General features: G+C 35.1%; 1 protein-coding gene across 3 annotated transcripts in view; it reads left to right on the top strand.

Moving 5' to 3' along the window:
• The window catches only part of CNTN1 (contactin 1), a 329,895-nt gene that overhangs the window by 280,291 nt on the left and 24,926 nt on the right, over window positions 1-24,678 (top strand). For all 3 annotated transcript variants that reach the window (XM_057703538.1, XM_057703537.1, XM_057703536.1), the window contains 3 exons: window positions 3,299-3,485; window positions 11,326-11,438; window positions 13,291-13,447. In XM_057703538.1, coding sequence (XP_057559521.1) covers window positions 3,299-3,485; window positions 11,326-11,438; window positions 13,291-13,447 — 457 coding nt within the window. The remainder of the gene's footprint in view (window positions 1-3,298; window positions 3,486-11,325; window positions 11,439-13,290; window positions 13,448-24,678) is intronic.

The following is a 24,678-nucleotide window of genomic DNA, read 5'->3' as shown; positions in this document are numbered from 1 at the left end:
TTTAGATTTTTTTCCTAAAAACTGTATTAAATTCATAACAAAAGAATATTCAGTTGTCAGAAGCTATTTTTCTCAGAAAATTCAGAATTCGAAGAAGAAAATTTGGAAACCTGATACAAAAGCTTACTGAAGTAGAAAACAATAAAGTAGGGAAAGCTTAATTTTCAAAAGGGCTAAATATCTTTAAATACTTCCATAATTGTAACATCCAAGTCTTTATTCTACGCCTTGTTGAAGAAAATGAGATGAAAGAGCTGCTTTTCCTACAAATTTCTTAAATTTTCCTCAGAAGGGATATAACTATTATCTTTGTATAAAAGTGGTTCTATCATAGCTCATAAATGTAAGGAAAATATAATTATTCTTTATTATATGAGCTGGCCGTTTTTCTGAGGCTTTTTTTTAGCTTCCCAATACTGTTATAAAGAATAAATTTTCTTGGGACAAAATTATACACTTAGGTCATTCCATCAAATATATTAGTAATTTTATGTGAACTTAAACATTTTGATTCTTACTTTGTTTATAAGATCTGTGAAGGCAAAAACATGCTTGCTTGGTTCACTGCTGTATTCGTAATACCTAGCACATAGCTGGTACAAAGTAGCTCCCCAATAAATATCTGGTCAATGAATGAAGGAGTGCCGTACATCAAATGCAGCCCTGTGTACACAGTGTTCGAAATAATGAATACCTGTCCTCGAGGAGTTTATAACCGAGCAGTAGTAGGGACCAGTAATGAGCTAATTCTGTAACTTTTTAATAAGCATGAAGGTAAGTTAACATTAGACACAGGGTGTTGTGGAGATTTTAGGAACATGTAAATAAATAGTTAAATTTATATAATGCCACAACATTAAATAGAAATAAATACACTGTATGTTGCTCCAGCATGTGAAAATGAATTTATGGTCTACTCTCCATAAAGCAGGATCCGCTTCATTTCTTTCTTTGTTTTCACTAGTTCATCCAGGCTGTCTTTTGGTCTCCCTAGTGATTAATCAAAAGGGGTGCATTTGTTCTGCTTCATGACTACAGGTTCAATCCTTCACTCCAAGCAATTTTCTCACAGATTAATGTTGGTTCTTCACCACAATGGGCAGCTCACTGCAGGGATCAAAACACAGTGGCCCAAATCATCTGTTTGGAAATTATCTCCTAAGTGCATGGCCGGTGGCTATGTCAGATTAAAAAAAATAAATTTTACATTTGTCTGTCTGCTATTTATTTTAGAATTCTTTGAAAACATTGCAAGTTTTATGGTAACATATGCTTTAAATTAAGGAGAGACAGATTATTCAACCAAAATAATTTTGTATCAGATGCTTTCGTTAGTAGAGGTTTAAAATCCTATAAAAGTGTCATACGAATCTCATATTCTAAAATACGGAAGTGGAGATTATTTGACACACTCCACAACTCTCTCTGCTCCCTAGTTATCAGGGCATAACCAAAGCACTGCTTACATTTATTGTGAATTTCGGTGCAGACTGTGTAACACAGATCCCTGCCAAAATCAGATGAGTAACGTAATTGGCCATTCAGGATATATGTGCAAAGAGTAAATTAAAGAAAATTTTCTTCTTTCCTTTTGTATTGCCAAAATGCCTCATGGAATTTTGGGTAAAATGTCAAAATATTTTGTCACTTTAAGTAGTAAAGGGACATTTTAGTACTAGTGTCTTTTAGTCATTTTAATAGTGTCTTTTAGAAATGGTCTGGTTAAAAAGCGTCTCCCCTTTGAATGGGATAGAAAAGTTGTTATAATGGAATAAAGATTTTAAAATGTGCTCTCAGAAAACAAGCATCCATGTAAAAATGCCTGAACCTCAGTGTTGGTTGCTATAAAACAGGGTAAATACTGCCATTATAGGTTTGTTAAGGAAATAATACATGTGAATGATCCTGGCACTTCCTTAGAATATAAACGTTTGTTTTTTTTCTCTTCAGTCTAGCAGTGGAAGAGGCCTTCCGTGTAACCCAGCTCAAATGCCCCCTAAAATATAGGCCATCTTTCTCCTTCTCAGATGAATGTAGTCACTGCCTGAATGCTTCCAGCACCCAGGAAACTCGTGCCTTCACAAGGAGGCTCCCATCCTCATGAAGTCTCTTCTCTGCCCACTGAGATCTGCCTTTGGAGCCACATGGTCAATTCCACATCCTCAGTTCCAAAGCCATCCTCTGCTCAGAGGATAGACAAGCCAAAGAGATTCTGTTGGAACTATTAGGAAATATATTATTGGCTTCAGAAAAAAATGAGCACCAGTAAACAAAATAAAAATATTGCAAAGGAAACCAGTAAGCAGTTAGCCTTTTTTCTGAAATGTGCTCATTCTACATATAAACCTCACTTTGTTACTAAGGGAATTTGAGCCATCCAGTTCCATCTTACAATGATTTCTTATTTGTTTAAATAAATAAAAATTTCAGGATTATATAAATGTTAGGTATTATCTTCTAATATTTTGGTTAATTATGAAATTAAAATCCTATTGTTTTATAGACAGGGCATCTAAAATATAAAACAGCAGTATACTTATAAGCAATCCTTTCCTTTTTATTTGTAACTTAGATGTAATTACAGATTTTTAACCAATAAAACAGCCTTATTTGAAGAATGAAAATTATAATTCATAGCTTTTACTTAAACTTTAAGAGACAAGGAAGGCTGTCATTGATAGATGGTTGGTAAAAGTAATCATTTCTAATCACAAAATGGATGAAATTTTTTAAAACCTCTTTTAAAGTTAAATAATTTCTACAACTAATCAAGTTATTAGGTATAATACTTCTTTAATATCTGTCCTCTATATAGGTTCAAAGGAAATGATTTTACATACACACTTCTGAAATAAGCTAGCAGAAAGTAATTATGCTAGCATGTTTTAGGCCCCATGACTATTTTTGTTTATCAATGGCCCTTAACAGATTTGCAATCATGTAAACAGAAATAAAGCAGGAAATAAGTGATATAAATTATTGTGGCAAATACTTCCAAACAGAGACCAGCTTTATATTTTGACAGCAAATCTTATGCAAAGTTTTTTGGCTTTTGCTCTTTTTTCTTCTGTGTATGACTATTTCAGGCAATGAGGTAAGACTTTACTTTGCTTTGGACATCTTTAAGCAGATCTGCCCCTGTGTGCCTAAGACAGATAGAAATGTAGGTAACATTAAGTAACATTTGAGAATGTGATGCTCAGCCAACATCAATGGTGTCAGGACCAACTGAAAAGAATTTTTTGCAACTGAAGTGTCTGAATCATGAAAAAATGTTACTCAACTTGCATGTTTGCAGATTCGGTACTGGGCTACCCATGACAAAGAAGCTGCTGCACACAGAGTTCAAGTCACTAGCCAAGAGTACTCGGCCAGGCTAGAGAACCTTCTGCCTGACACCCAGTACTTTGTGGAAGTAAGGGCCTGCAATAGCGCCGGGTGTGGACCTCCCAGTGATATGATTGAGACCTTCACCAAGAAAGCACGTGAGTCTCAATATTTGCATTTTATACTTGTCAAAAACTCCCAATTGATTCAATGATGCTGCAGGTATATTTGAGAAAAATTTACTACCTAGCAGTCTGAGCACAATTAGTTTTCAATTTTAACCCTTAAAATCACACAATATTTAAAAAAAAAAAAAAAAGCATTGTTATTGCAGATGATGAAAAAATGTGCAAAATACCTTCACTCAATTAATGTTGCATTACAAAAATAAAATTACAGAGTCTCCCTTTGTAAAGACTATCCACAAACTTTTACATCATTAGATAATTAATTTGTTATTATTTTAAACTTGGTTTCATAGGAATGCATCAACAGCATGAAAAAATGAAAATTCTATAATTTTTCTATGCATTGATCTATAAAACTTCGTTATTGCACAATGTAAAAGCAAGTTAAATGTTATAGCATTTTGTTCACTCTCTTATTACTGTATGTTCTCATTGTTAATGTAACAAGACCACCTGCTCTGCTCACATTTTCTGGTCATCCCCATCTTCCTGGCTTACTATGATAGCTCCTTCTTGAATCAAAGTTGAACAGATAGAAGAGGAGAATTTATATCCAGAATTTAGGGAGACTTCACAAGAATTTGAAGACACAATTACCATTAGAGCTTGAAATTTTACAAAATTCACTTAGGGAAAAAGAAAATCTTAATGAAATAATAGAACATGGTGGTAAGATCCACACTGTGGTATCAGACAAGCATTTCAAATCTGTCTCTATCACTTAGTGTGTGACTGTAAACATATTACATCACATCTTTAAAACTCAGCTTTCTAATTTGTAAAAAGAGCATTCATTCCTTTGTTCTTTTTTCAGTCTATTCTTTCATCAAAAGTATGCTATGTGCCCAGCACAGCTCTAGGTGTGGAGGATACAGAAAGGATCAAGTAAGACCCACATCCTCTCTCACAGGGTTTAACAAACTAACAGAAAGAGAGGGGAAGAGAGAAAGAAAGAGAGAGATAAATATGACAAATAAATAAGTATAACATCAGATGACAGAGCAATAAACTGAATAAACAGATAATAAAGGAGGAGGAGACCAAGATGGTGGAGTAGAGAACCTGAGCTCACCTCCCACCATGAACACATCAAAAATACATCTGTACATGGAGCAGCTCTCACTGAAAACAAGCTGAAGATTGGCAGAAATACTCTTCTACAACCAAGGCTGTAAAGTAAAATCCACATGGAGTCAAGTAGGAAGGGAGGAGAAGTAATCAGGTTGGGACTCCTGCCCCTAGTAGGGGACGTAGAATATGAGGGGGATAGCACAGACTCTGAGATCCCCTGGGAAGTGAGGGGTTTGAACCACATATCCGGCACCCCAACCCTGGGGTCTGACACCAGGAAGATGAGTCCCCATAGCAGATTAAACCACCAGTGATACTTACAAGAGGGCTGTAGAAAATAAGACTCCACTCATGAAGAGCATGCACACATGCTTGCTTACTCCTGGGAATAAGACAGAGGAATCAGATTGAAAATCCTCTGATGGCTTTCCTGGGACTGCCTCAGCATGTGTCCCAGCCTGCACCAGGTGCCTTCTTCAGAACAGTTCCCAGATAGGGCAAAGGTTACATTTCCAAGAAGAGTGTGCTGTTGTGGGGGAAAGAACTGGAAAAAACCCAGCACTGCATATGAATGGGGCAGGGGTATCCATCACTTGTGCTCACAGAGGCTCTGAATTAGGAGCTGTCTCAAGCTCTGACTGGCTTGCCGGGACTGTCTTTTCACATGCTCTGGGCTGCACTGGGACCCACTCTGGCCCCCTTGCTCTAGCAGTGCTCCCCTCTGGGACAAAGATGCTGTTACTAGTGGAAGGGGGAGGGCACTTTTAGAGGGAATGGAACCAGCTTAGACCAAACCCTCAGGGCTTCTGCTCCAGTATCTTGGGACCCAAAACTGCCCCCAGTAGGGTAGTGATGGTCACTGAGCATAGGAGAAGCTCCAGCTCACACCTGGCTCTGGATCTAGCCCCTCCATATCCAGCCCCACATTCCACCAGGATGATAGCTACCAGCACAACCTAGGAGAAGATGTGACCCATGCTCACTTCAGATCCAGTTCTCCCACTAAAGCCACTGGGCACACACAGATTGATAGGGGCACTACAACACAAGAACACCCTTTCAATAAATGAATAGGTAAATGTTTCATTTAATTTCAGAGACTGAGAAATTTAAACATGAAGACAGAGAAATTAGTTTCAAACAAAAGAACAAGAGAAAATCTCCATGAAAAACAACTAATGAAACAGAGATAAATAATTTACCAGATGAAGAATTTAAAGCATTAGTAATAAGAATGCTAACTGAATTTGGGAAGAAAATAGATGAAGACAGCAAGAGTCTTAACAAGGAATTAGAAAATGTAAAAAAGAACAAGTTACAACCGAAGAATGAAATAACTGAAGTGAAAACACTACATGAAATTAAAAGTTGATTGCATGATACAGAAGAACACATAAGCAATCTGGAAGATAGAATAATGGAAATAATCCAATCAGAACAGCAAAAGAAAACCAGATTTTAAAAAACTGAGAATAGTTTAAAGGACCTCTGTGACAACATCAAGAATACTAACATTTTTATTATAGGAGTCCCAGAAGAAGAAGAGAGAAGGGAGTCAAAAAAGTATTTGATGAAATTACAGCTGAAAAATTCCCAAGCTTGAAGAAGGAAACAGATATCCAGGTACAGGAAGCACAGAGGATCCCAAAGAAAATGAACCCAAAGAGACCCAGGACATATCATAAAAAATGGAAAAAGTTAAAGAGGGAATTCTAAAGGCAGCAAGAGAAAAACAAACAATCACATACAAGGGAACCCCCCATAAGGCTAATTAGCTGATATTTCTACCGAAACTTTGCAGGCTGGAAGGGAATGGCATTATATATTTAAAGTGCTAAAAGGGAAAAAGCTACAAACTAGGATACGCTACTCAGCAAGGTTATCATTCAGAATTGAAGGAGGGATAAGAAAGCAAAATCCAAGAGTTTATCAATGCTAAACCAACCTTACAAAAATGTTAAAGGATCTTCTCTAAGTGGAAAAGCAAAGGCTACTAGTAGTAAGAGTTGATAGGAAAGAAAAAACCCTACTGTTTAGGGCAAATACATAGTAAAGGCTGTGAATCACCACTTAAATAAGCAACTATGAAATTTATAAAACAAAACTTGTAAAATCAACTATAACCACAATAGACTGTTAAGGGATAAACATGAAGAAGCAGAATGTGATATTAAAACACAAAATGTTTGGAGGAGGAGTGTAAAAAGTAGATCTTTTAGAATGTGTTTGAATTTAAATCACTAACAATTTAAAACAGGTAGCTATAGGGCCTCCTATGTGGCACAGTGGTTGAGAATCCACCTGCCAATAAAGGGGACATGGGTTAGAGCTCTGCTCCAGGAGGATCCCACATGCCGTGGAGCAACTAAGCCCATGTGCCACAGCTGTTGAGCCTGCACTTTAGGACCTGTGAGCCACAACTTTTGAGCCTATGTGCTGCAACTACTGAAGTCCACACATCTAGAGCCCGTGCTCCACAACAAGAGAAGCCACAGCAATGAGGAGCCCACACACCACAACAAAGAGTAGCCCCCGCTCACTGCAGCTAAAGAAAGCCCATGTGCAGCAGTGAAGACCCAACACAGCCAATAAGTAAATTAATTAATTAAAAAACAAAAACAACAAAACAGGTAGCTATAGTTATAGGTCAACATATATGAACTCCATGGTAACTACAAATCAAAACCCACAATTATAGATACACAAAAACTAGAGAGAAAGGAACATGAGCACACCAATAAAGAAAATCATCAAACCACAAGGGAAGAAACTAAAAGAGAACTACAAAACCACCAGAAAACAAGTAACAGTATGGTAATAAGTACAATACATATCTATCAATAATCACTTCAAATGTCAATACACTAAATGCTCCAGTTAAAAGACAGAGTGGTTTATTAAATAAGAAAAAAGTCCCATTTGTTTGCTACCTACAAGAGACTCACTTCAGAGCTAAAGACACACAGAGACTGAAAGTGAGGGGATGGAAAGAGATATTCCATGCAAATGGAAGCTAAAAGAAAGCTAAGTTAATGATACTCATATCAGACACAGTCTAGAACAAAAGGCAGAGAAGTGCATAATATAATGGTAAAGGAATTGATACAAGAAAAGAAGAGGATATAACATTTGTTATCATATACGCACCTAATACAAGAGCACCTAAACACATAAATTAAATATTAACAGACAAAAAAAGGAGAAATTGACAATAATACAATAACAGTAGGAAATTGTAATACCCCACTTACATCAGTGGGTAGATTATCCAGACAGATTATCAGTAAAGAAACAATGGCCTTAAATGACACATTAGACCAGTTGGACTTAATAGATACTTACAGAACATTCTATCCAACAACAGCAGAATACACTTTCCATTCAAGTGCAAATGGCATGCTTTCCAAGATAGATCACATGCTAAGCCACAAAACAAGTCTCAAAAATTTAAAAGGATAGAAATTAGATCAACCATCTTTTTTTAGCAAAAATTGTATGATACTATAAAACGATTACAGAAAGAAAAATGGGAAAAACATAAACCGGGGGGGGGGGGCGGGGGGGCTAAAAAACATGCTATTAAAAAACCAATGGGTCAATGAAGGAAATCAAAGAGGAAATCAGAAAACACCTAGAGACAAATAAAAATAAAAACACAGTTTTCCAAAATTTATGGAATACAGCAAAAGCAGTTCTAAGAGGGAAGTTTATAGCCACACAGGCCTACCTCAAGAAAGAAGAAAAATCTGAAGAAAAAACCTAACCTACCATCTAAAGGAATTAGAAAAAAGAAGAATCAGAGCCTAAAATCAGCAGAGAAAAGGGAAATAATAAAGATAAGAGAGGAAATAAAATTCAGACCAAACAAATCAATAGAAAAGACAATACAATTCCTATCAAAGTACCCATGACATTTTCACACAACTAGAAGAAATAATTCTAAAATTTTATGGAACCACAAATACCCTGAATGGCCAAAGCAGTTTTGAGAAAGAACAGAATTGGAGGTATCATTCTCCTTGACTTCAGACAGTCTCTTCAATAAGTGGTTCTGGGAATACTGGATAGATACATGCAAAAACAATGAAACATATTCTTAATGCCATATACAAAAATAAACTCAAAATGGATTAAAGAGATAAATATAAGACCATAAATCATAAAACTCCTATAAGAGAAGATAGACTGAACACTATTTGACATTTTTTGGGGGTCTGTTTCCTGAAGCAAAGGAAACAAAGGCAAAAATAAACAAATGGGACCAAATTAAACCTAAAAGCTTTTGCACAGCAAAGAAAATCATTGAAAAAATGAAAAGATAACCTACTGAATAGGAGAAAATATGTGCAAATTATATGACCGATAAGCAATTAATATCAAAAAATATATAAACATTTCATACAACTCAATATCAAAAAGACAACCTAATAAAAAATGGGCAGAAGATCTGAATAGACATTTTCCCAAAGAGACAGATAGATGGCCACAGGTACATGAAAAGATGTTCGACTTCGCTAATGATTGACAAATGCAAATCAAAACCACAATGAGATATCACGTCACACTGTCAGAATGGCTATTATCAAAAATACCACAAGTATCAAATGTTGGCAAGAATATAAAGAAAAGGGAACCCTAGTATATCATTGGTGGGAATGTAAATTGATGCAGCCACTATGGTAAACAATATGAAGGTCCTCCAAAAACTTAAATCCAGCAATTCCACTCCTGGATATATATCTGAAGAAAATAAAAACACTAACTTGAAAAGATGCATGCACTCCAATGTGCATAGCATTATTCATAACAGCCAAGATATGGAAGCAACTTAAATGTCCATCGACAGATGAAGGGACAAAGTTGTAGTATATATATATACAATGGAGTATTACTCAGCCATTTAAAAAGGAATGAAATTTTGCCATTTGCAACAATGTGGATGGACCTGGAGGGTATTATGCTTAGAAATAAGTCAGACATAGTCAAATACTTAATGTTATCACTTATATGTGGAATAAAATAGAAAACAGATGAATGAACATAACAATACAGAAGCAGATTCACAGATATAGAGAACAAACCAGTGGTTGCCAGTGCAGAGAGGGAAAGTGGGTGCAGTAAAAGAGGAGTACAGGATTAAGAGGTACAGATTGCTTTATAAAACAAATAAGCTATAAGGATATATTGTATAGCATAGGGAGTATAGCCAATATTTTATAAATTTTAAAGTGGTAGAATCAATAAAAATATTGAACCACTGTTGTATACCTGAAACTAATATAATATGGTAAATCAACTACATGTCAATTAGAATTAAGTAATAAATAAAATACAGTAAATAAACAGATAATAAAATTTTAAATGGCTTGAGTGGGGGCCAAAACAGATGGTTGGGAATATCCTCTTAGAGAATATGTCATTTGACCTAGGATATGAGTAATAAGAAGGAGGGCTTTGCAGAGGACATTCTATCAGGGAAATAAAATAACCAGTACAAAGCCTTTATGTGAGAAGAGTTTGGTGTGTTTTAAGTGTAGAAAGGCCACTGGTTCCAAAGCACAGACTCTGAGTTGAGGCAGAAGTGTTCTGGAGTCATAATAAGAAGGGCCTTAGAGGTCATAGTAAGAAGTTTAAATTCTTTCTAAGTGTGATAAGAAATCATTGGAAGATTTTAAGGCAGGCAGAGAGTGATATCGAATTTATGTTTTTTTTTAATTGTTCTGCCTTCTGGGTAGACAACAGATATTGGTGGAGTAGGAGTGAAAGCAGAATAGCCATTTAGGAGGTCTTTTTTAGCATTATATGAAGAAACGATGGTGGCCAGAACTAAGTGATAATGGAGATAGAAAGAAGTGGGAAATTTTCTGCAGGCAGTGTTGACAATTTGCAGCTAATTTGGATGTTGGCAATAAATGGAAGACTGAATAGATTTTGGCTTGAGAAATTCAGGGTTTGGTTGTGCCATTTGGTAAATATGGAAAAGTCTCATAGAAAGGCAGATTTGGGATACATAGTAAATGTTCTGTCTTGATTATATTGCATTTGAGAAACCTTTTAGACATTTAGAAGGAGATAGGAAGGTGGACATACATGTCCAGAGGCCAAGAGAGAGATTAGCTTGAGATAGAATTGTGTGTACTTAAAGCCATGGGCCCAGGTGTAAGGTTTAGGCAAGATTCATATATAGAGGAGAGAAGTGTGCTCAGGATCAAGTCCTAAGTCATTCCAACATTTGAAAACTGGGCAGAGGACATGGAGCTAGCAAAGGGTGATTCATGAGAAGGAGCAACCTGAGAGATAGGAGGAAAGATTATAAGAGATTTTGAAATTTCAGAGAAGATATTCAAGAAAGAATTGGAAGATCGACTCTATGAAATGCCACAAAGATGTTAAGTTTGAAAAGAATAAAAAAGTGACATTAGATTTGGCCAAGTGGAGATGATTGAAGACCTTGAAAACAGCAGTTTCAAAAGACAGGTGGAAAGAAACATCCAAATGAAGATTGATGAGAAGAATAAGAGATTATTTTATTACCTACCTCCCAGGGCCACAGAGTACATTAAATGAACCCATGGATGTAAAGTGCATACCATAGGGCCAGGCATATAGTACAAACATCAAAATTTGCGGTCATTGTTGTTGTGACATCATCATCAGTATTATAATTCCCAATGTGATGCAGCTTGCAGAATTGAAACTGTATATGGTGACCATCAGTTGCATATTATTACTTTCACAGCTCCAAGCCAACCTCCAAGGATCATCAGTTCCGTAAGGTCTGGTTCACGCTACATAATCACCTGGGATCATGTGGTTGCACTATCAAATGAATCTACAGTGACAGGATATAAGGTATATAAAAGATTACTAGATTTCCCACACAAGTTTCATTCTTACAAAGAGTGATTGATGTTTAGTTTTTTGTTGTTTTGCCAAAAACCATCCAGCTCTCTCTTATTCTAGCTATATAGCAGAATCAGATGACATAGTGCCATGACAAGTTTTGAAATGAGAAAAGATCTTCAGTGAATTCTAGGAAATTACTGTGTCAACTGAGCAAGACATAAGGGTGAGTCAAAAATTATCTGCACTCTGGCTGTAGAATTTATTTTAATTAACTTTTAGAAAAGACAAATACATCATTTTTGACATCATCTCCTTGCTTTTCAATACACTTTGTCCATCTGCCAACAAGCTTTCGTATTCCCTCATTAAAAAATGTTTTAGGCTGAGCTGAGAGCCACGGATGCACCACTGTCTTCCCTTCTTCATCAGAAGTGAATCTTCATCCTCATAGGGCTGCTTTCAGGGGACCAAACAAGTGAAAGTCTTATGGAGCAAGATCAGGACTATAGGGAGGATGATTTAACACCTCAAAATGAAGTTTTTGCAGAGTGTTGACAGTGTGGGCAGAAGTGCATTGTCATGCAAGATCACAGCACCCTTGGATAGCAGTCCTCTGTGTTTAATCCGAAGTTTAGACTTCAGCTCTTCAATAAGCATCTCACTGTGACAAGCACTGTTGACTGTTGAACCTTTTTCCTAATAATGTTGCAATACTGGCCCTTGAGAATCCCAGAAAACTGTGAGCATCAATTTTCCAGCTGATGGTTGACTTTTGAAATTTTTCTTGGTCAGCGATTAAGGATGTTTCCACTCCATACTCTGCCATTTACCCTCAAGCTCGTAGTGATGAATCCGTGTCTCGTCACCAGTAATGATTCTCTTTAAGGAACTTTCACCTTCCTTAGAGTATCGGTCCAAATTTTGTTTGCACATATTTAAACACTTCCGTTTACATTCTTCTGTGAATTGTTTCGGTACCCATCTCACGCAAAATTTTTGAAACCTAAGTCTGTCATGAATTACTTCGTATTGAGGTGTTAAAGCATCCTCCCTATAGTCCTGATATTGCTCCATCAGACTTTCACCTGTTTGGTCCCCTGAAAGCAGCCCTACCTCGCAGCTCAGCCTAAAACATTTTTTAATGAGGAAATACAAAAGCTTGTTGACAGATGGAGAAAGTGTATTGAAAAGCAAGGAGATTATGTCAAAAATGATGTATTTGCCGTTTCTAAAAGTTAACTAAAATAAATTCTACAGCCAGAGTGCAGATAATTTTTGACTCACCCTCATAGATAGAATAACTGCTTTAAAGAATAGAGCTATTAGAATAATTAGTGCTTAAAGAAGAGAGAAAGAAAGAATCCATTTCTGTTTGATGATTAAGATAGCATTGCCAAGCACACAGTGAATTCTTTGATGTATTGTGGTACCCTCTGTAAATGAACAAAAATGGAAAAAGTTTATTTCTATATACCCTCTATATCACACTATCACATTTTTCATTGGACACTAAATTTTAGAAATAGTGTGAAAAAATTTTATTTAATTTTTTAGCAATTTTTAGACTACTTCAATATATATGAAAGTCTTTTTTCATAAAAAGACACATTCTTTCTATTTTAGGTAATTTCAAAAAATAAAATTCAAATCCTTAAGATGCATCCTCTTGGATCACCCTAAAAATACATGAAATCAATTGTTGTGAATTTAAAATAACATGCATCTTCCAGCTACTGTCACACACAGCTCCCTAAGATTTTTTTAAATTAAGTATAAGAATTTTTATTCTGGTTTAAGTGTTAGGGCATTGGCCTCTCATTACAAATTTATTAAATATACATATTTTGAAACTTTTAAGGTACTCTATAGACCTGATGGCCAGCATGATGGCAAGCTGTATTCAACTCATAAACACTCCATAGAAGTCCCAATCCCCAGGGATGGAGAATATGTTGTAGAGGTTCGAGCACACAGTGATGGAGGCGATGGAGTGGTGTCTCAAGTCAAAATTTCAGGTAAGCCAATCTTTTAAGACACATTTTAATTAAGTACTTGTAAAATTCTAGGCCCATATGGGTTCCCAAGGGTAAATGTAGGACTGATAGTCGCACTAATATCAATATCATTTGTAAGTAGATTTGAAATGGTAAGAATACCCTGAAGCTTGACATTTCTCCTTCTGTGAGTCCCGAAAGTAAATTTGCAACATATCAGATACTTATTGAATATTATCTGGGCATCAAAGCACACTTAAAATACCATAATGCATTAAAATGGTACATAATACTAGATCATTAGATAATAATATCCAAACTTCTCTTATATCAAAAGGTAATTCATTGGACTACTATCGATATTCTTCTAACTTCCCTTTCTTTATCAATATAATAATAAGATAGAAAGACAGTAGATGATAGTTCCTTCCTTTACCAGTATATCTGTTTGACTCAGTACACCTATTCCTTTTCTTCAAACTTTATTTCTCACAGCATTGGTTAATTTGAAATAAATATTTAAGGCAGTTATTTCTTCCTTTCTTTGGATTTGTAGAACTCTGCTAATTTAAAAAATTTTGATACTTTTCTCTCACCCTGCATGTATGGTACAGTTTAATTATACTGATTAAAATTGATGTTATTTTGAGAATTTTATAAGAGGCTATGAAGTGCTGGAAGATGCTAAATCAAAGATGGAAATAATTGATTTAGAAGAAAATTAGGTGATTTATAGCTAAGCAGATGAATATGTTACATATTAACCTAATAAAAAAAAAACTTTTAAAACAATGCCAGTGTTTTTTGTCCAACCATAACTATGCAAAGAAACTGTTGAATTAACATTAGGAAATGTCAGATATTAGATGAACAGTACTATTCTAGACTTTTTAAAAATATATTTGGATTTGTTTTTCAAATTATTTAAATTATTTGTAGTGAGAAAAGCATGTAAATACAAATGGAAATTTTAGGTTTTCTTATAAATTTAAATTATTTACATTGAAAACATTTTCAGTTTAGACATTATTTTCTTTTTAGAAAATTTGAAAATTCCAGAAATATGAAAGGAAAAGAAAATGGTCATATTCCAAATACTGTAACTACTTAACTAATGTTTGGTGGAACTTACTTTTAGTTACCCTATATACATATGTAATTTCGTGTGTTGGCTTCTATTGAATATATCATATCATATCCAAATTTTATCAATTATGTTTTGTGAACATTCCCCATGTCATTGAAAACTTTATACATTTTATTTAAAATTATGCATAATATTCTCTCAAACAAATGTACAAAAGTTATCTACCCATTTCAGTTTTTCCTATCATAACTAATACTATTTTGAGTGCATTTTCATAAATCTTTCTGCAGGTTAAATTTAAATAATCTTTCCACAGGTAAAATTTAAGCAATGAGTTAGAGTTCTACTTCTATGTTTTGAAATTTCTTCTAAAATACTTATCATTGTGTATGTGTGCATTTTCCCCTGCACTGCTCCAACATTAGTCTCTTTCTTTTAAGTCATCACTGTTTTGATAGGAGAACATGGCATCTTTTTATTTTTGAAACTTTTTCTGAATTTTGAACGTGGATAACACACAGCTTCAATAGTTTCACACTTAGCAGGGCCGTGTCACAAAAGGAAATGAGAGACAAATGTGGCCATTATTTTGAGGATGGTAAAATGCAAAAGAACTAAGTAAAGTACTTTGAACACTGACCTTCCCTGTCTAGAAGCCAGCTGAGGCACCCTGTTTCTGTCTTCATTTTTACCCTCGATTCATTCCTAATGCAAAGCAGAAATTCGGGGGGATTTAGACTATAGAAGTTCGTAACAGTGACAAGATGCTGTAGCAGTGACAGTATCATCAGTACAGTTATAACTAGTGGCGTGCTGGAAAATGTTAAACAATTGACTCTCCTGAGTGGGAGGAAGCCCTGGTTTATAGTGGTTGCCCATTTTTGTGATGTAAATATTTTCATCATGTTCGATTTCAAGCTTCCCACCTGACGTCACTAAACGTGGAGTTGGAAAGAGGTGCTCAGGGGTACTCTGTAATGAGATTGTCACCATTGTCACAGACACAATAGGCATAACCTCAAGAGCGTAGGTTAAAATGTAGGAAAATAATTAGGAAGTGATGAGGCTGAGTATTTACTAACTGTGTTCTAAATTTTTTCATTTAACTAATAAGTTTACATAATTTCAATTTTAATGAGTGTTTTTAACAAATCACTCATAAATTTCCTTAAAATGTTTACCAGCTGCCTCTTGGGAGGCAGTGTGGACCAGCTGCAGCACACCCAGTTTATAGTCCGATTGCTCAGTATAAAAAGCCTGTGTAAAGAAGACACAGAGTATGAATTTTTAGAAACCTCAAACATACTCAGAATAGTTTCCTCTTTTTTTTGGCTAAGTAGTGGCTAAGTAGTGGAAAATATTCTTATTAATGCAGAATTTCTGTTATTCATCTCTTAATTTGACCACAACTGTAAAAAAAATTTAAAAAACCTGTAGAATTAACATTAGGAAATGTTAGATATTTGGTAAATAGCTCCATGGTAGAATTTTCTCATTTAAGTTTGGATTTATTTTCAAATTGTTTAACTTATTCGTAATGAGAAAAGCACTTAAATACAAGTGAAAATTTTAGGCTTTCTCATACGTTTAAAAGACTCCCAGCACTTTCCTTTGTTTCAGTTTTCATGCCTAAAATACGTAGCCATGAATCTAATACACCACTACGTTGCCATGTTTATATGCATTATGCTGTCCATTCATACAACAGATATACATTAAACGCCTAAAATAAGTCAGGCATAGTTTACATACTTAAAATGCACTGCCATTTATATATTTCCACATGCCTCTGAGTCCACATCACAGGCATCCCTGCTGGCTCTATTACAGTTCTAGAATCTTTCTTGGCTTCCAATTTTGGCTTCCTATAGTCCATTCTCTATGCAGCAGCCAGACTGATCCTTTCAAACATAAGTCAAGTCAAATACCTATCCTCTTAGAAAGACATCCTTTAAAATAAAATCTAAATTCCTCACCACTCCCCTGTATAATCTAGCCCTGCTCTCTCCCCTCAATTAAGTGATTTCACCCTTGCTCCATTAACTTCTTTTTTCTTCTTGAACACACCAACATACTCGTACCTTTAAGCATTTGTACTTGTTCTTGCTGCTGCCTGGAATTCTCTGGATCTTGGCACAGCAGGTCCTTCTTGTCATTTTTGTTTCTGCTCAGATGTCACCTTCTCAAGGAAGAATTATTATACAGCCATCAATGTAAAATAGCCCCCCACTCCAGTGTCTTGTCATATGACATCACTTGCTAAATTTATTCATAATATTTATAGCTATTTAGAATTATCTTACTTATTAATTTACACTGTTAATTATCTCTCTTTATCCTTACTTGAATGTAAGCTCTGAGGGAGCAAGTTCTTGCCTGCCTTGTTCAACCCTGAATCCCCAGCACTCAGGGGACATATCTGGTGCATAACAGGATTTTAACAAATAATTCTTGAATGAATTCATGATTTCTGTAGAGAGTAAGGATACTTTGGGCAACTTAAAACTATAATTTAGATGTCTAGAATGTTGATACACTTTCTCATTGGGCATATGATTTATATTATGACATGTTAATCTACAAGTTTGATTCTTACAAAGATTGACTTCATATTAGAGATATTCCAGAAAATTTATTAGGCATGGTAGTCTGTAACTGCACTTATCTCTGACCTAAACACTGTCACCTTCTGTCTTAATAAATTATTCCCTATCAGATGTTTATAGTTCACATTGAGGCAAACATAATACTGCAGGTGTTTCATCGCAAATGTACTATGTCTAATACATTCTATATTGTCTTTTAAGAATCTTTTGTTTTCATAGATCATTGTGAGTTAAATTAAGAATCTGGTGAAGATAGCTACAATATTTAAAATATAAATTTTAAGAAATTAATTTAGCTTATGACATAGTCACTTACAAATTTTAGAATGTAGATTAACAAGGAACTTTGGTCATCAATCAATGTCCACAGAGAAGAGTGTATTTCAGTACTAATGTGTGAATGTGCATATTTTGAGCTTTTAGTTTTCTTTTAGTTTTCAACACACTACAGCTATCTTAGTCAAATCAAGACTTTCAAGGACGTTGTAGACTCTGGACTTCTTCCTAAAGGCCAAAAAGTAGTCATTTGAAATATTTGAGGTGAGAGTACTATGATCAGATACTTGCACTTGAAAAATCACTTTGGTGATTGTGGAAAATATATATAGTATGGGAGTAAGATGTGAGGAGATGAATTACAAGGTTTTTATCATGGAATGATTAAGATGATGATGATCTGGACTGAAAAGAAGGCAGTGGTAAAGTCTAGGTTAGGTTCTAAAAGAACAAGGCCTCTTTTCCACTTGATCTAAAGTTACTATATATTTATTTTGTTGACTTATGTAGGCTAATAAATGTGTAATTTATCCTGATTTTACCATGCATGATGTAATCTAAACATTTAACCTACTATTTTTGGTAACTCCAAGCTATTAAGTTAAGCTATAACTTAAAGCCACTGACTTCAACACTCATGAAAAACCTTTTTTTTTCACTTTATCTTCTTCTTCCCAGTAGCAGAAGATAAAGGGCTAGGAAATCATTCTCTAGGTGGAACCTTTAGATGTTTGACTCCATTTCTCACATGCTCCCTTCTCCATTGCCTATGTAAGCAGAACAGTATAAAAGGAACAAGAGGATAGTTGGAATGTTTAAATTTCATTCATACTTTATGAAATTAAAATTCTTTATTAACATCAGCAATTTTGCAAATATCTCCTTTGTAAGCATTTTCAAAAACCAAAAATAATTTGAGCACCTAATTTTATACAATAGCCTTATGTAGAAGGAGAGGGTGATATACATGGTGGTCTTAGGTTTACTTTATCCCACCTTCTTTAATGACAGGATGCTATATAATGAAGTGATCCCCAAATCTGTAACTTTGTAGATGTCCTGTATCATTTGGAAAAACAGACTTCCATAAATAAATTAACTACTAACCTAAAATTTTGGAATGCTATATTATATGACAATAATGTTACAATTGAATGCCAGTCTTATAGGTCCATCATCATAACTTTAAAGTTTTATTTTTGTGATTATGACACAGTCAAATATTATCATTCAGCAAATGCTGTTGCTCTAACCATTTTGAAATAACTAAATATTTTCTTTTCCTTTGCTACATTTTGTGTGGGATTCAAAAGTTCAAGAGGTGAATTCATCCCTATATATTTCTAGGCTGACAAATAGCTTACATTTAAAATTAATATTCCTTTTATTACCATTCAGTCATGACTAGCCACTTAAAACCTTTTCCAACTGTACAGCAGTACTTGACACTCCTAGTTTTACAACAAGCATGAAAATGGAAGAGAAGTTATCTGAACAAACTAATATTTTTTCACATTTCTAATTCTGACTTAGAGCAGTGACTCACATCCTGATCATTGTTAATATAGCTCTATGAATGACCCAGGGTTGTTTCGGCACTTGATGGGCAGGGCTAGGAACTCCCAGCAAAGAGAGTTCTCAGAGGCTTACTTACCCTTCTTCTTTGAGCAGTAGCTCTAGAAGCAAATTTTGCCACTTTGTCAGGCCATGGATAGCATCTCTGCATCTAAACTAATTTGGGTTCTCCTGACTCTTCCCCAAGGTTTTTGAACTTAGCTACTAGTAAGTTCGCACAGCAGTCCCAACATATTTTGTTCATTTACTTAGACTCAGATATAATTTGATAGGAAAATTCCTCCTTAGAATACATTATAAAAATAGAAGGGAAAATTAAAAACCATCCTCCAAGATTTACTTACTACCAAATAATTTTGGTTTATGAAATTTGGTCTTAATCTTTGAAGCTATACTTTAGCGTCACAATGTTCAAATAGTTTCTTCCTTTGATAAATAATACTTACTCTTAAAACATTCCATATTTGTATAATACTTTTGCTCTCTAGAAAATTGATTCATTCAATAAACATCTACTGAACACCAACAATATGTCAAGCATTCCACTAGGTTGCTGATTACAATAATTGGCAAGCCCTTCTGAAGCTTGCATGCAGCAACATGGACAGCTCCAGAGATTATCATACTAAGTGAATGAAGTCAGACAGAGAAAGACAAATATCATATGATATCACTTATGTGTGGGATCTAAAATATGATACAAATGAACTTATTTACAAAACAGAAAAAACTTACAGACATAGAAGACAAACTTACAGTTACCAAAGTGTGGGGGAAGGATAAATTAAGAGTTTGGGATTAACAGATAATTACTACTGTATGTAGAACAGATAAACAACAAGGACCTACTGTATAGCACAGGGAACTACATTCAATATCTTGTAAAAAACTGTAATGGAAAAGAATATAAAACTATATATGTATATATATATAAAACTGAATCACTTTGCTGTACACCAGAAACTAGCACAACATTGTAAATCAATTTAAGAAAATAAAAAACCTAATGGATATCAGGAAAATAAAGAACTAACACCAAAGAATAAAGTTCATTTATATGTATATAGGTTTATTAAGGATTATATGGAAAAAAGAAGTGGCTAATACAGAGAATGGAAGAGGTAAAACTAATTTAAATGAGATGATCAGTTCAAGCTTCCCTTAAGTAGGAGATGTTTAGGTTAAAGCCTAAAGGAAAGAAACTAGCCAGACCACACAAGCGGGGCTAAGAGTCCCAGGTACAGGGAAGGAACTTGACATGTTCGAGAGCCTGGAAGGAGACAAGTGTGACCATTATGTAGAGGTGTGGGATGAGTTGGAGAGATGAGAGGGGCAAAGCAATGAACGGCCTTGATTCCATCTCAGACTCATCTCATACCTTCTCTTCTCATTATAACTCTCTCCCTCATCCTATCCTTAAAGGCTTTTGTCCGAAGTTTGTACCTTATTCTGTGTTCAATGGGAAAATATTGAGGAGCCTTTAGGAGATGAGTGATACAATTTGATTTAAGATCATTTTTGCTGTAGTGCCGAAAATAGATTGGAGTGGAACAAAAGGTGAATTGGTGGGTCTGGTGAGAAAAGAGTAAGTCTGAAACTCAATCAGTACAAACAGATTCTTCTTCAGAAAGAATCAGTATATAGGATAGTGTAATTTTTTATTACTCTGAGATGCAAAGCAAATTACAAAACCTTTTCAAGGATAAATGACTAAAAAAGACATTATATAGAATTCAGAGGGTAAAAATGTACATTTTAGAATGTTTCTCTTAAAAATTTTCAGGAGGAACATAAAAGTTAGAAAGAAAAACATTATGAAAAAATTCATAAGCTTGCTGGAGGAAAATGTCTAGATCATCTTGTTCAACTCCTTACAAGGGGTTGGAATTCCCTGCAAGACACTGATGACTTACGCTCTCTCAACATCAGCTTAAAGACTGTTGATGATGGGGAGGGAATTCACACATTTTACAAGCAGCCCTTACACTATCAATAGCTTTAATCAACAGATTACAAATCTCTGATCAATTCTATAATGATTGAACTAGTTTCCAATAAAACTGAGCTCACAGGATCAACCCATATATACTATAAAATTATTTCCTTTCTCTCCTCTGTCAGCGAAAGATGGTGCAGCTTTCAGGAAAAATGAAACCTCTCTGTATATTTTAATCAAGTATTTAATTAGAGTCTTAGAAAAGAAAACAAAATCTTTTACAAGAACCGTGAGAATGAATGTCTGCTGGCTGTAAAAAAAAGCAAAGTAGTGGAAAGGAACCCCCCCGTGGTCCATCTTCTTGCAGTTCCAAAGTGGGGCATCCACAGGTGAACCCCAGAGGCAATGGAACCATCTTCCTTTGACATCAGCCGAGGCCCACAGTCCTGCTCACCACTGCCAGAGCAGCAATGACTTCTGCTTTCCTATGACCTTCCAGTTCACCACCCCCACCCCTGTGCCTCTCAGTGGCAAGAGAGCCTTGGAAATATTGTTTTCACGTTTTTACCCCAGAGATACTCAGATAGATAGAGGAATGGTGCTGAAATTCCAAGAAAAAATAAGCTTTCTCCAAACATAAGTAGGATTACATAAAAACTAACAAGAAGAACCAAGCGAAACATGAATTTTTAGGGAAAAAATGAAGTAAAATAAAGAAAATAAATATGTTTTAACTTCTAAAATGATTTCATAATATAGAAATTCATATTGTTAGAAATACCATTAAAATTATAGGATAAGAAAAGCTGCAGATATTGAAGCTGTATCATGGAAATATCTAAAAGGTAGATTTGCCCAAGATATGGAAAATAATGATTAATATCACTTGATCACTAAGACTCACAGATAATGTGGCTACTATATTTAGTCACTCCCCATATATCCTTTTTTGGTATTTTTTTAAAAATTTAATTTATTTATATTTGGCTACGTTGGGTCTTCATTGTTGTGTGCGGACTTTCTCTAGTTGTGGCAAGCAAGGGACACTCTTCATTGCGGTGCACAGGCTTCTCAATGCAGTGGTTTCTCTTGTTGCAGAGCATGGGCTCTAGGCGCGGGGGCTCAGTAGTTGTGGCTCCTGGGCTTAGTTGCTCTGCGGTATGTGGGATCTTCCCAGGGTCGAAGTCCTGTCCCCTGCACTGGCAGGCGGATTCTTAACCACTGCGCCACCAGGAAAATCCCTCCTTTTTTGGTATTATGATAACATCATAATGGACATCACTGTATACATACCTTTTTTCTGAATTTCCAAGTTTTTCTAAGAAAAGGTTCCTAGAAGTGGAAATACAAAATTAAAGATCAGGACCTTTCAAAGACTTGGCAAATACTTGACAGTAGCCAAATTGCTATCCAAACAGCAATGTCCACATTTTATCATTAAACAAGGTTTTGTTTTGTTTCGTTTTACTAGCATTTTGCTATTCAAAAAAATTTTATTAATTAAGCAAAGATATTGCTTAATTAAGCAAAAAAGTCATAATTTTTATTATTTAATTACTATTGAGATGAATATATTAATTTGTTTAATAGCTACTTATAGTTAAAATTCTATGAAGTTGTCTATGTTCTTTTTTATTTACTATTAATAACTTTAAACAACTGTTATGACCAATTTATAAAGCGAGAATTTTAACATTTTCATGCCATATTTGTAGCAAATATTTTTAAAATTGGTATTTAAATATTATTGACACTAGATTGATATTTTATTTTTAAGCAAAATAATCAATAGTCATTATAAAAATCCTCGAATATTTAATGCACATATACAAGAAGTAACAGAACAATAGCTACAATGCAAGTTTATTTATATTAATTTCAAAAAGAATATAATAAAGCAGTTTTTAAAGAGGTACATGTATGACCTGTAAAATTTCCCCCAAAAAAAGAGTGATTGACACAAAATTCAGCACAGTGTTGCGAGGGGCAATCAGGAAGAGCTTTATAGGGTGGTAACAATGTTCTTCTCTGCCTGCTGATAAGTGTTTTCTATTGTTTTTAAATAGTATTTTAATTTGTTTATTTCAAAGTTGTGAAAAGGGGTTTGGTGAAGTTGAAGAGTGGAGAAAGATTACTGAATTGGGTATTTTATAGGTCTGTATTAATAGGCCAGGGCTGCCATTTGTATCATTTTTTAATGTATTTTTGTTCAGTTCTGGAGACTAGAAGGCTGAGATGAATGTGTGAATGTGTTGGCATGTTTGGCTTCTTTCGAGGCCTCTCTCTTTGGCTTGTAGATGGCCATTTTTCTCCCTCTGTCCTCATGTGGTCTTCTCTCTGTGTATGTCTGTGTCCTAATTTCCCCTTCTTATAAGTATACCAATCATATTGGACTAGAGCCCACCCTATTTTAACTTAATTACCTCTGTAAAGACTCTATCTCCCAATACAGTCACATTCTGAGGTACTAGGGATTCAGGCTTCAACATATGAATTTTTAGGGGTAAAATTCAGCCCATAACAAAATCATTGATAATTTTAAGAGAAAAACTTCCATAAAATACTGTGGGTAAAACTCTTATTTCTCTAAGCAAACCACAGAGAACTTACATTCTAAAGGGGGGAGGTAAAATCAATGTATTGATATATAACATTTTGTGAGATACTGATAATGTCTGAAGAAACTAAAGCAGAGGCAGGTGGATAAGGAGGGATGGAAGGAGGGCTGGGGCCTTTTTTTTTCCATGGAAAGGCATTTTACTTTAAACACAGCAGTGTGTACATGCCAATCCCAAACTCCCAGTTTGTCCTTTTCCCCTACCCTTCCCCTCTGGGGAAGTTCATTCTCTAAGTCTGTGAGTCTGTTTCTGTTTCATAAATAAGTTCATTTGTATCATTTTTTAAAGATTCTGCATATAAGCGCTATCATATGATATTTGTTTGTCTCTGACTTACTTCACTTAGTATGATAATCTTCAGGTCCATCTAGGTTACTGCAAATGGCATTATTTCATCCTTTTTAATGGCTGAGTAATATTCCATTACATATATGTACCACAACGTCCTTATCCATTCATCTGTTGATGGACAGTTAGGTTGCTTCCATGTCTTGGCTACTGTAAACAGTGCTGCAGTGAACATTGGGGTGCATGTATCCTTTCAAACCATGTTTTTCAATAAGAGTGGCAGGAAAAGCCTGCTCTGATGGGGTAACAGTGGAAAAGAGAATCAAATGAAGTGAGAATGAGGTCCATGTGGTTGTCTGGAAGGAAAAATATTTCTACAAGAATAGTAAAAAGCCCCAAACAAGGAGTATGTTTGAATGTTCAAGGGACAGCAAGGAGACCAGTGTGACTGGGGCTGAACAAGCCATGGGGAGAGTGGACACAACAAGTCTGGAGAGGTGGATGGGACCTGAATCATAACAAGGTTAAGGACTTTGAAATTTACTCTAAATGTGACAAGAAACCACTGAAGCATTTTAAGATGTGGACAGACACGATCAGATTTACATTTTACAAGTTGTATTTTTGCTGTTCTTTGGAAGGAAGTAGAAATCTTGTGAATTGTGCAGAAAATCTCTGTAAATATCAGAAAATAAGGAGGGCAAGAAATAGGAGCCAAAAGGTGATAGTGCAAGCAAGAGATGAAGTCAGCTTTGACTAGTGTGGTCACAGTAGAAGTGAGAAATAGAGTCAGGATTTATTTGGAAGAAGATCCAACAATAGTTTCTGATGATAAGGGGGTGTGAAAAAGGAATTGGCATAACTCT

Source organism: Hippopotamus amphibius, chromosome 12, assembly GCF_030028045.1.
Source record: "Hippopotamus amphibius kiboko isolate mHipAmp2 chromosome 12, mHipAmp2.hap2, whole genome shotgun sequence".
NCBI lineage: Eukaryota > Metazoa > Chordata > Mammalia > Artiodactyla > Hippopotamidae > Hippopotamus > Hippopotamus amphibius.
The sequence above is the reverse complement of the archived record's forward strand: the minus strand, read 5'-3'. Positions and strand labels throughout refer to the sequence as shown.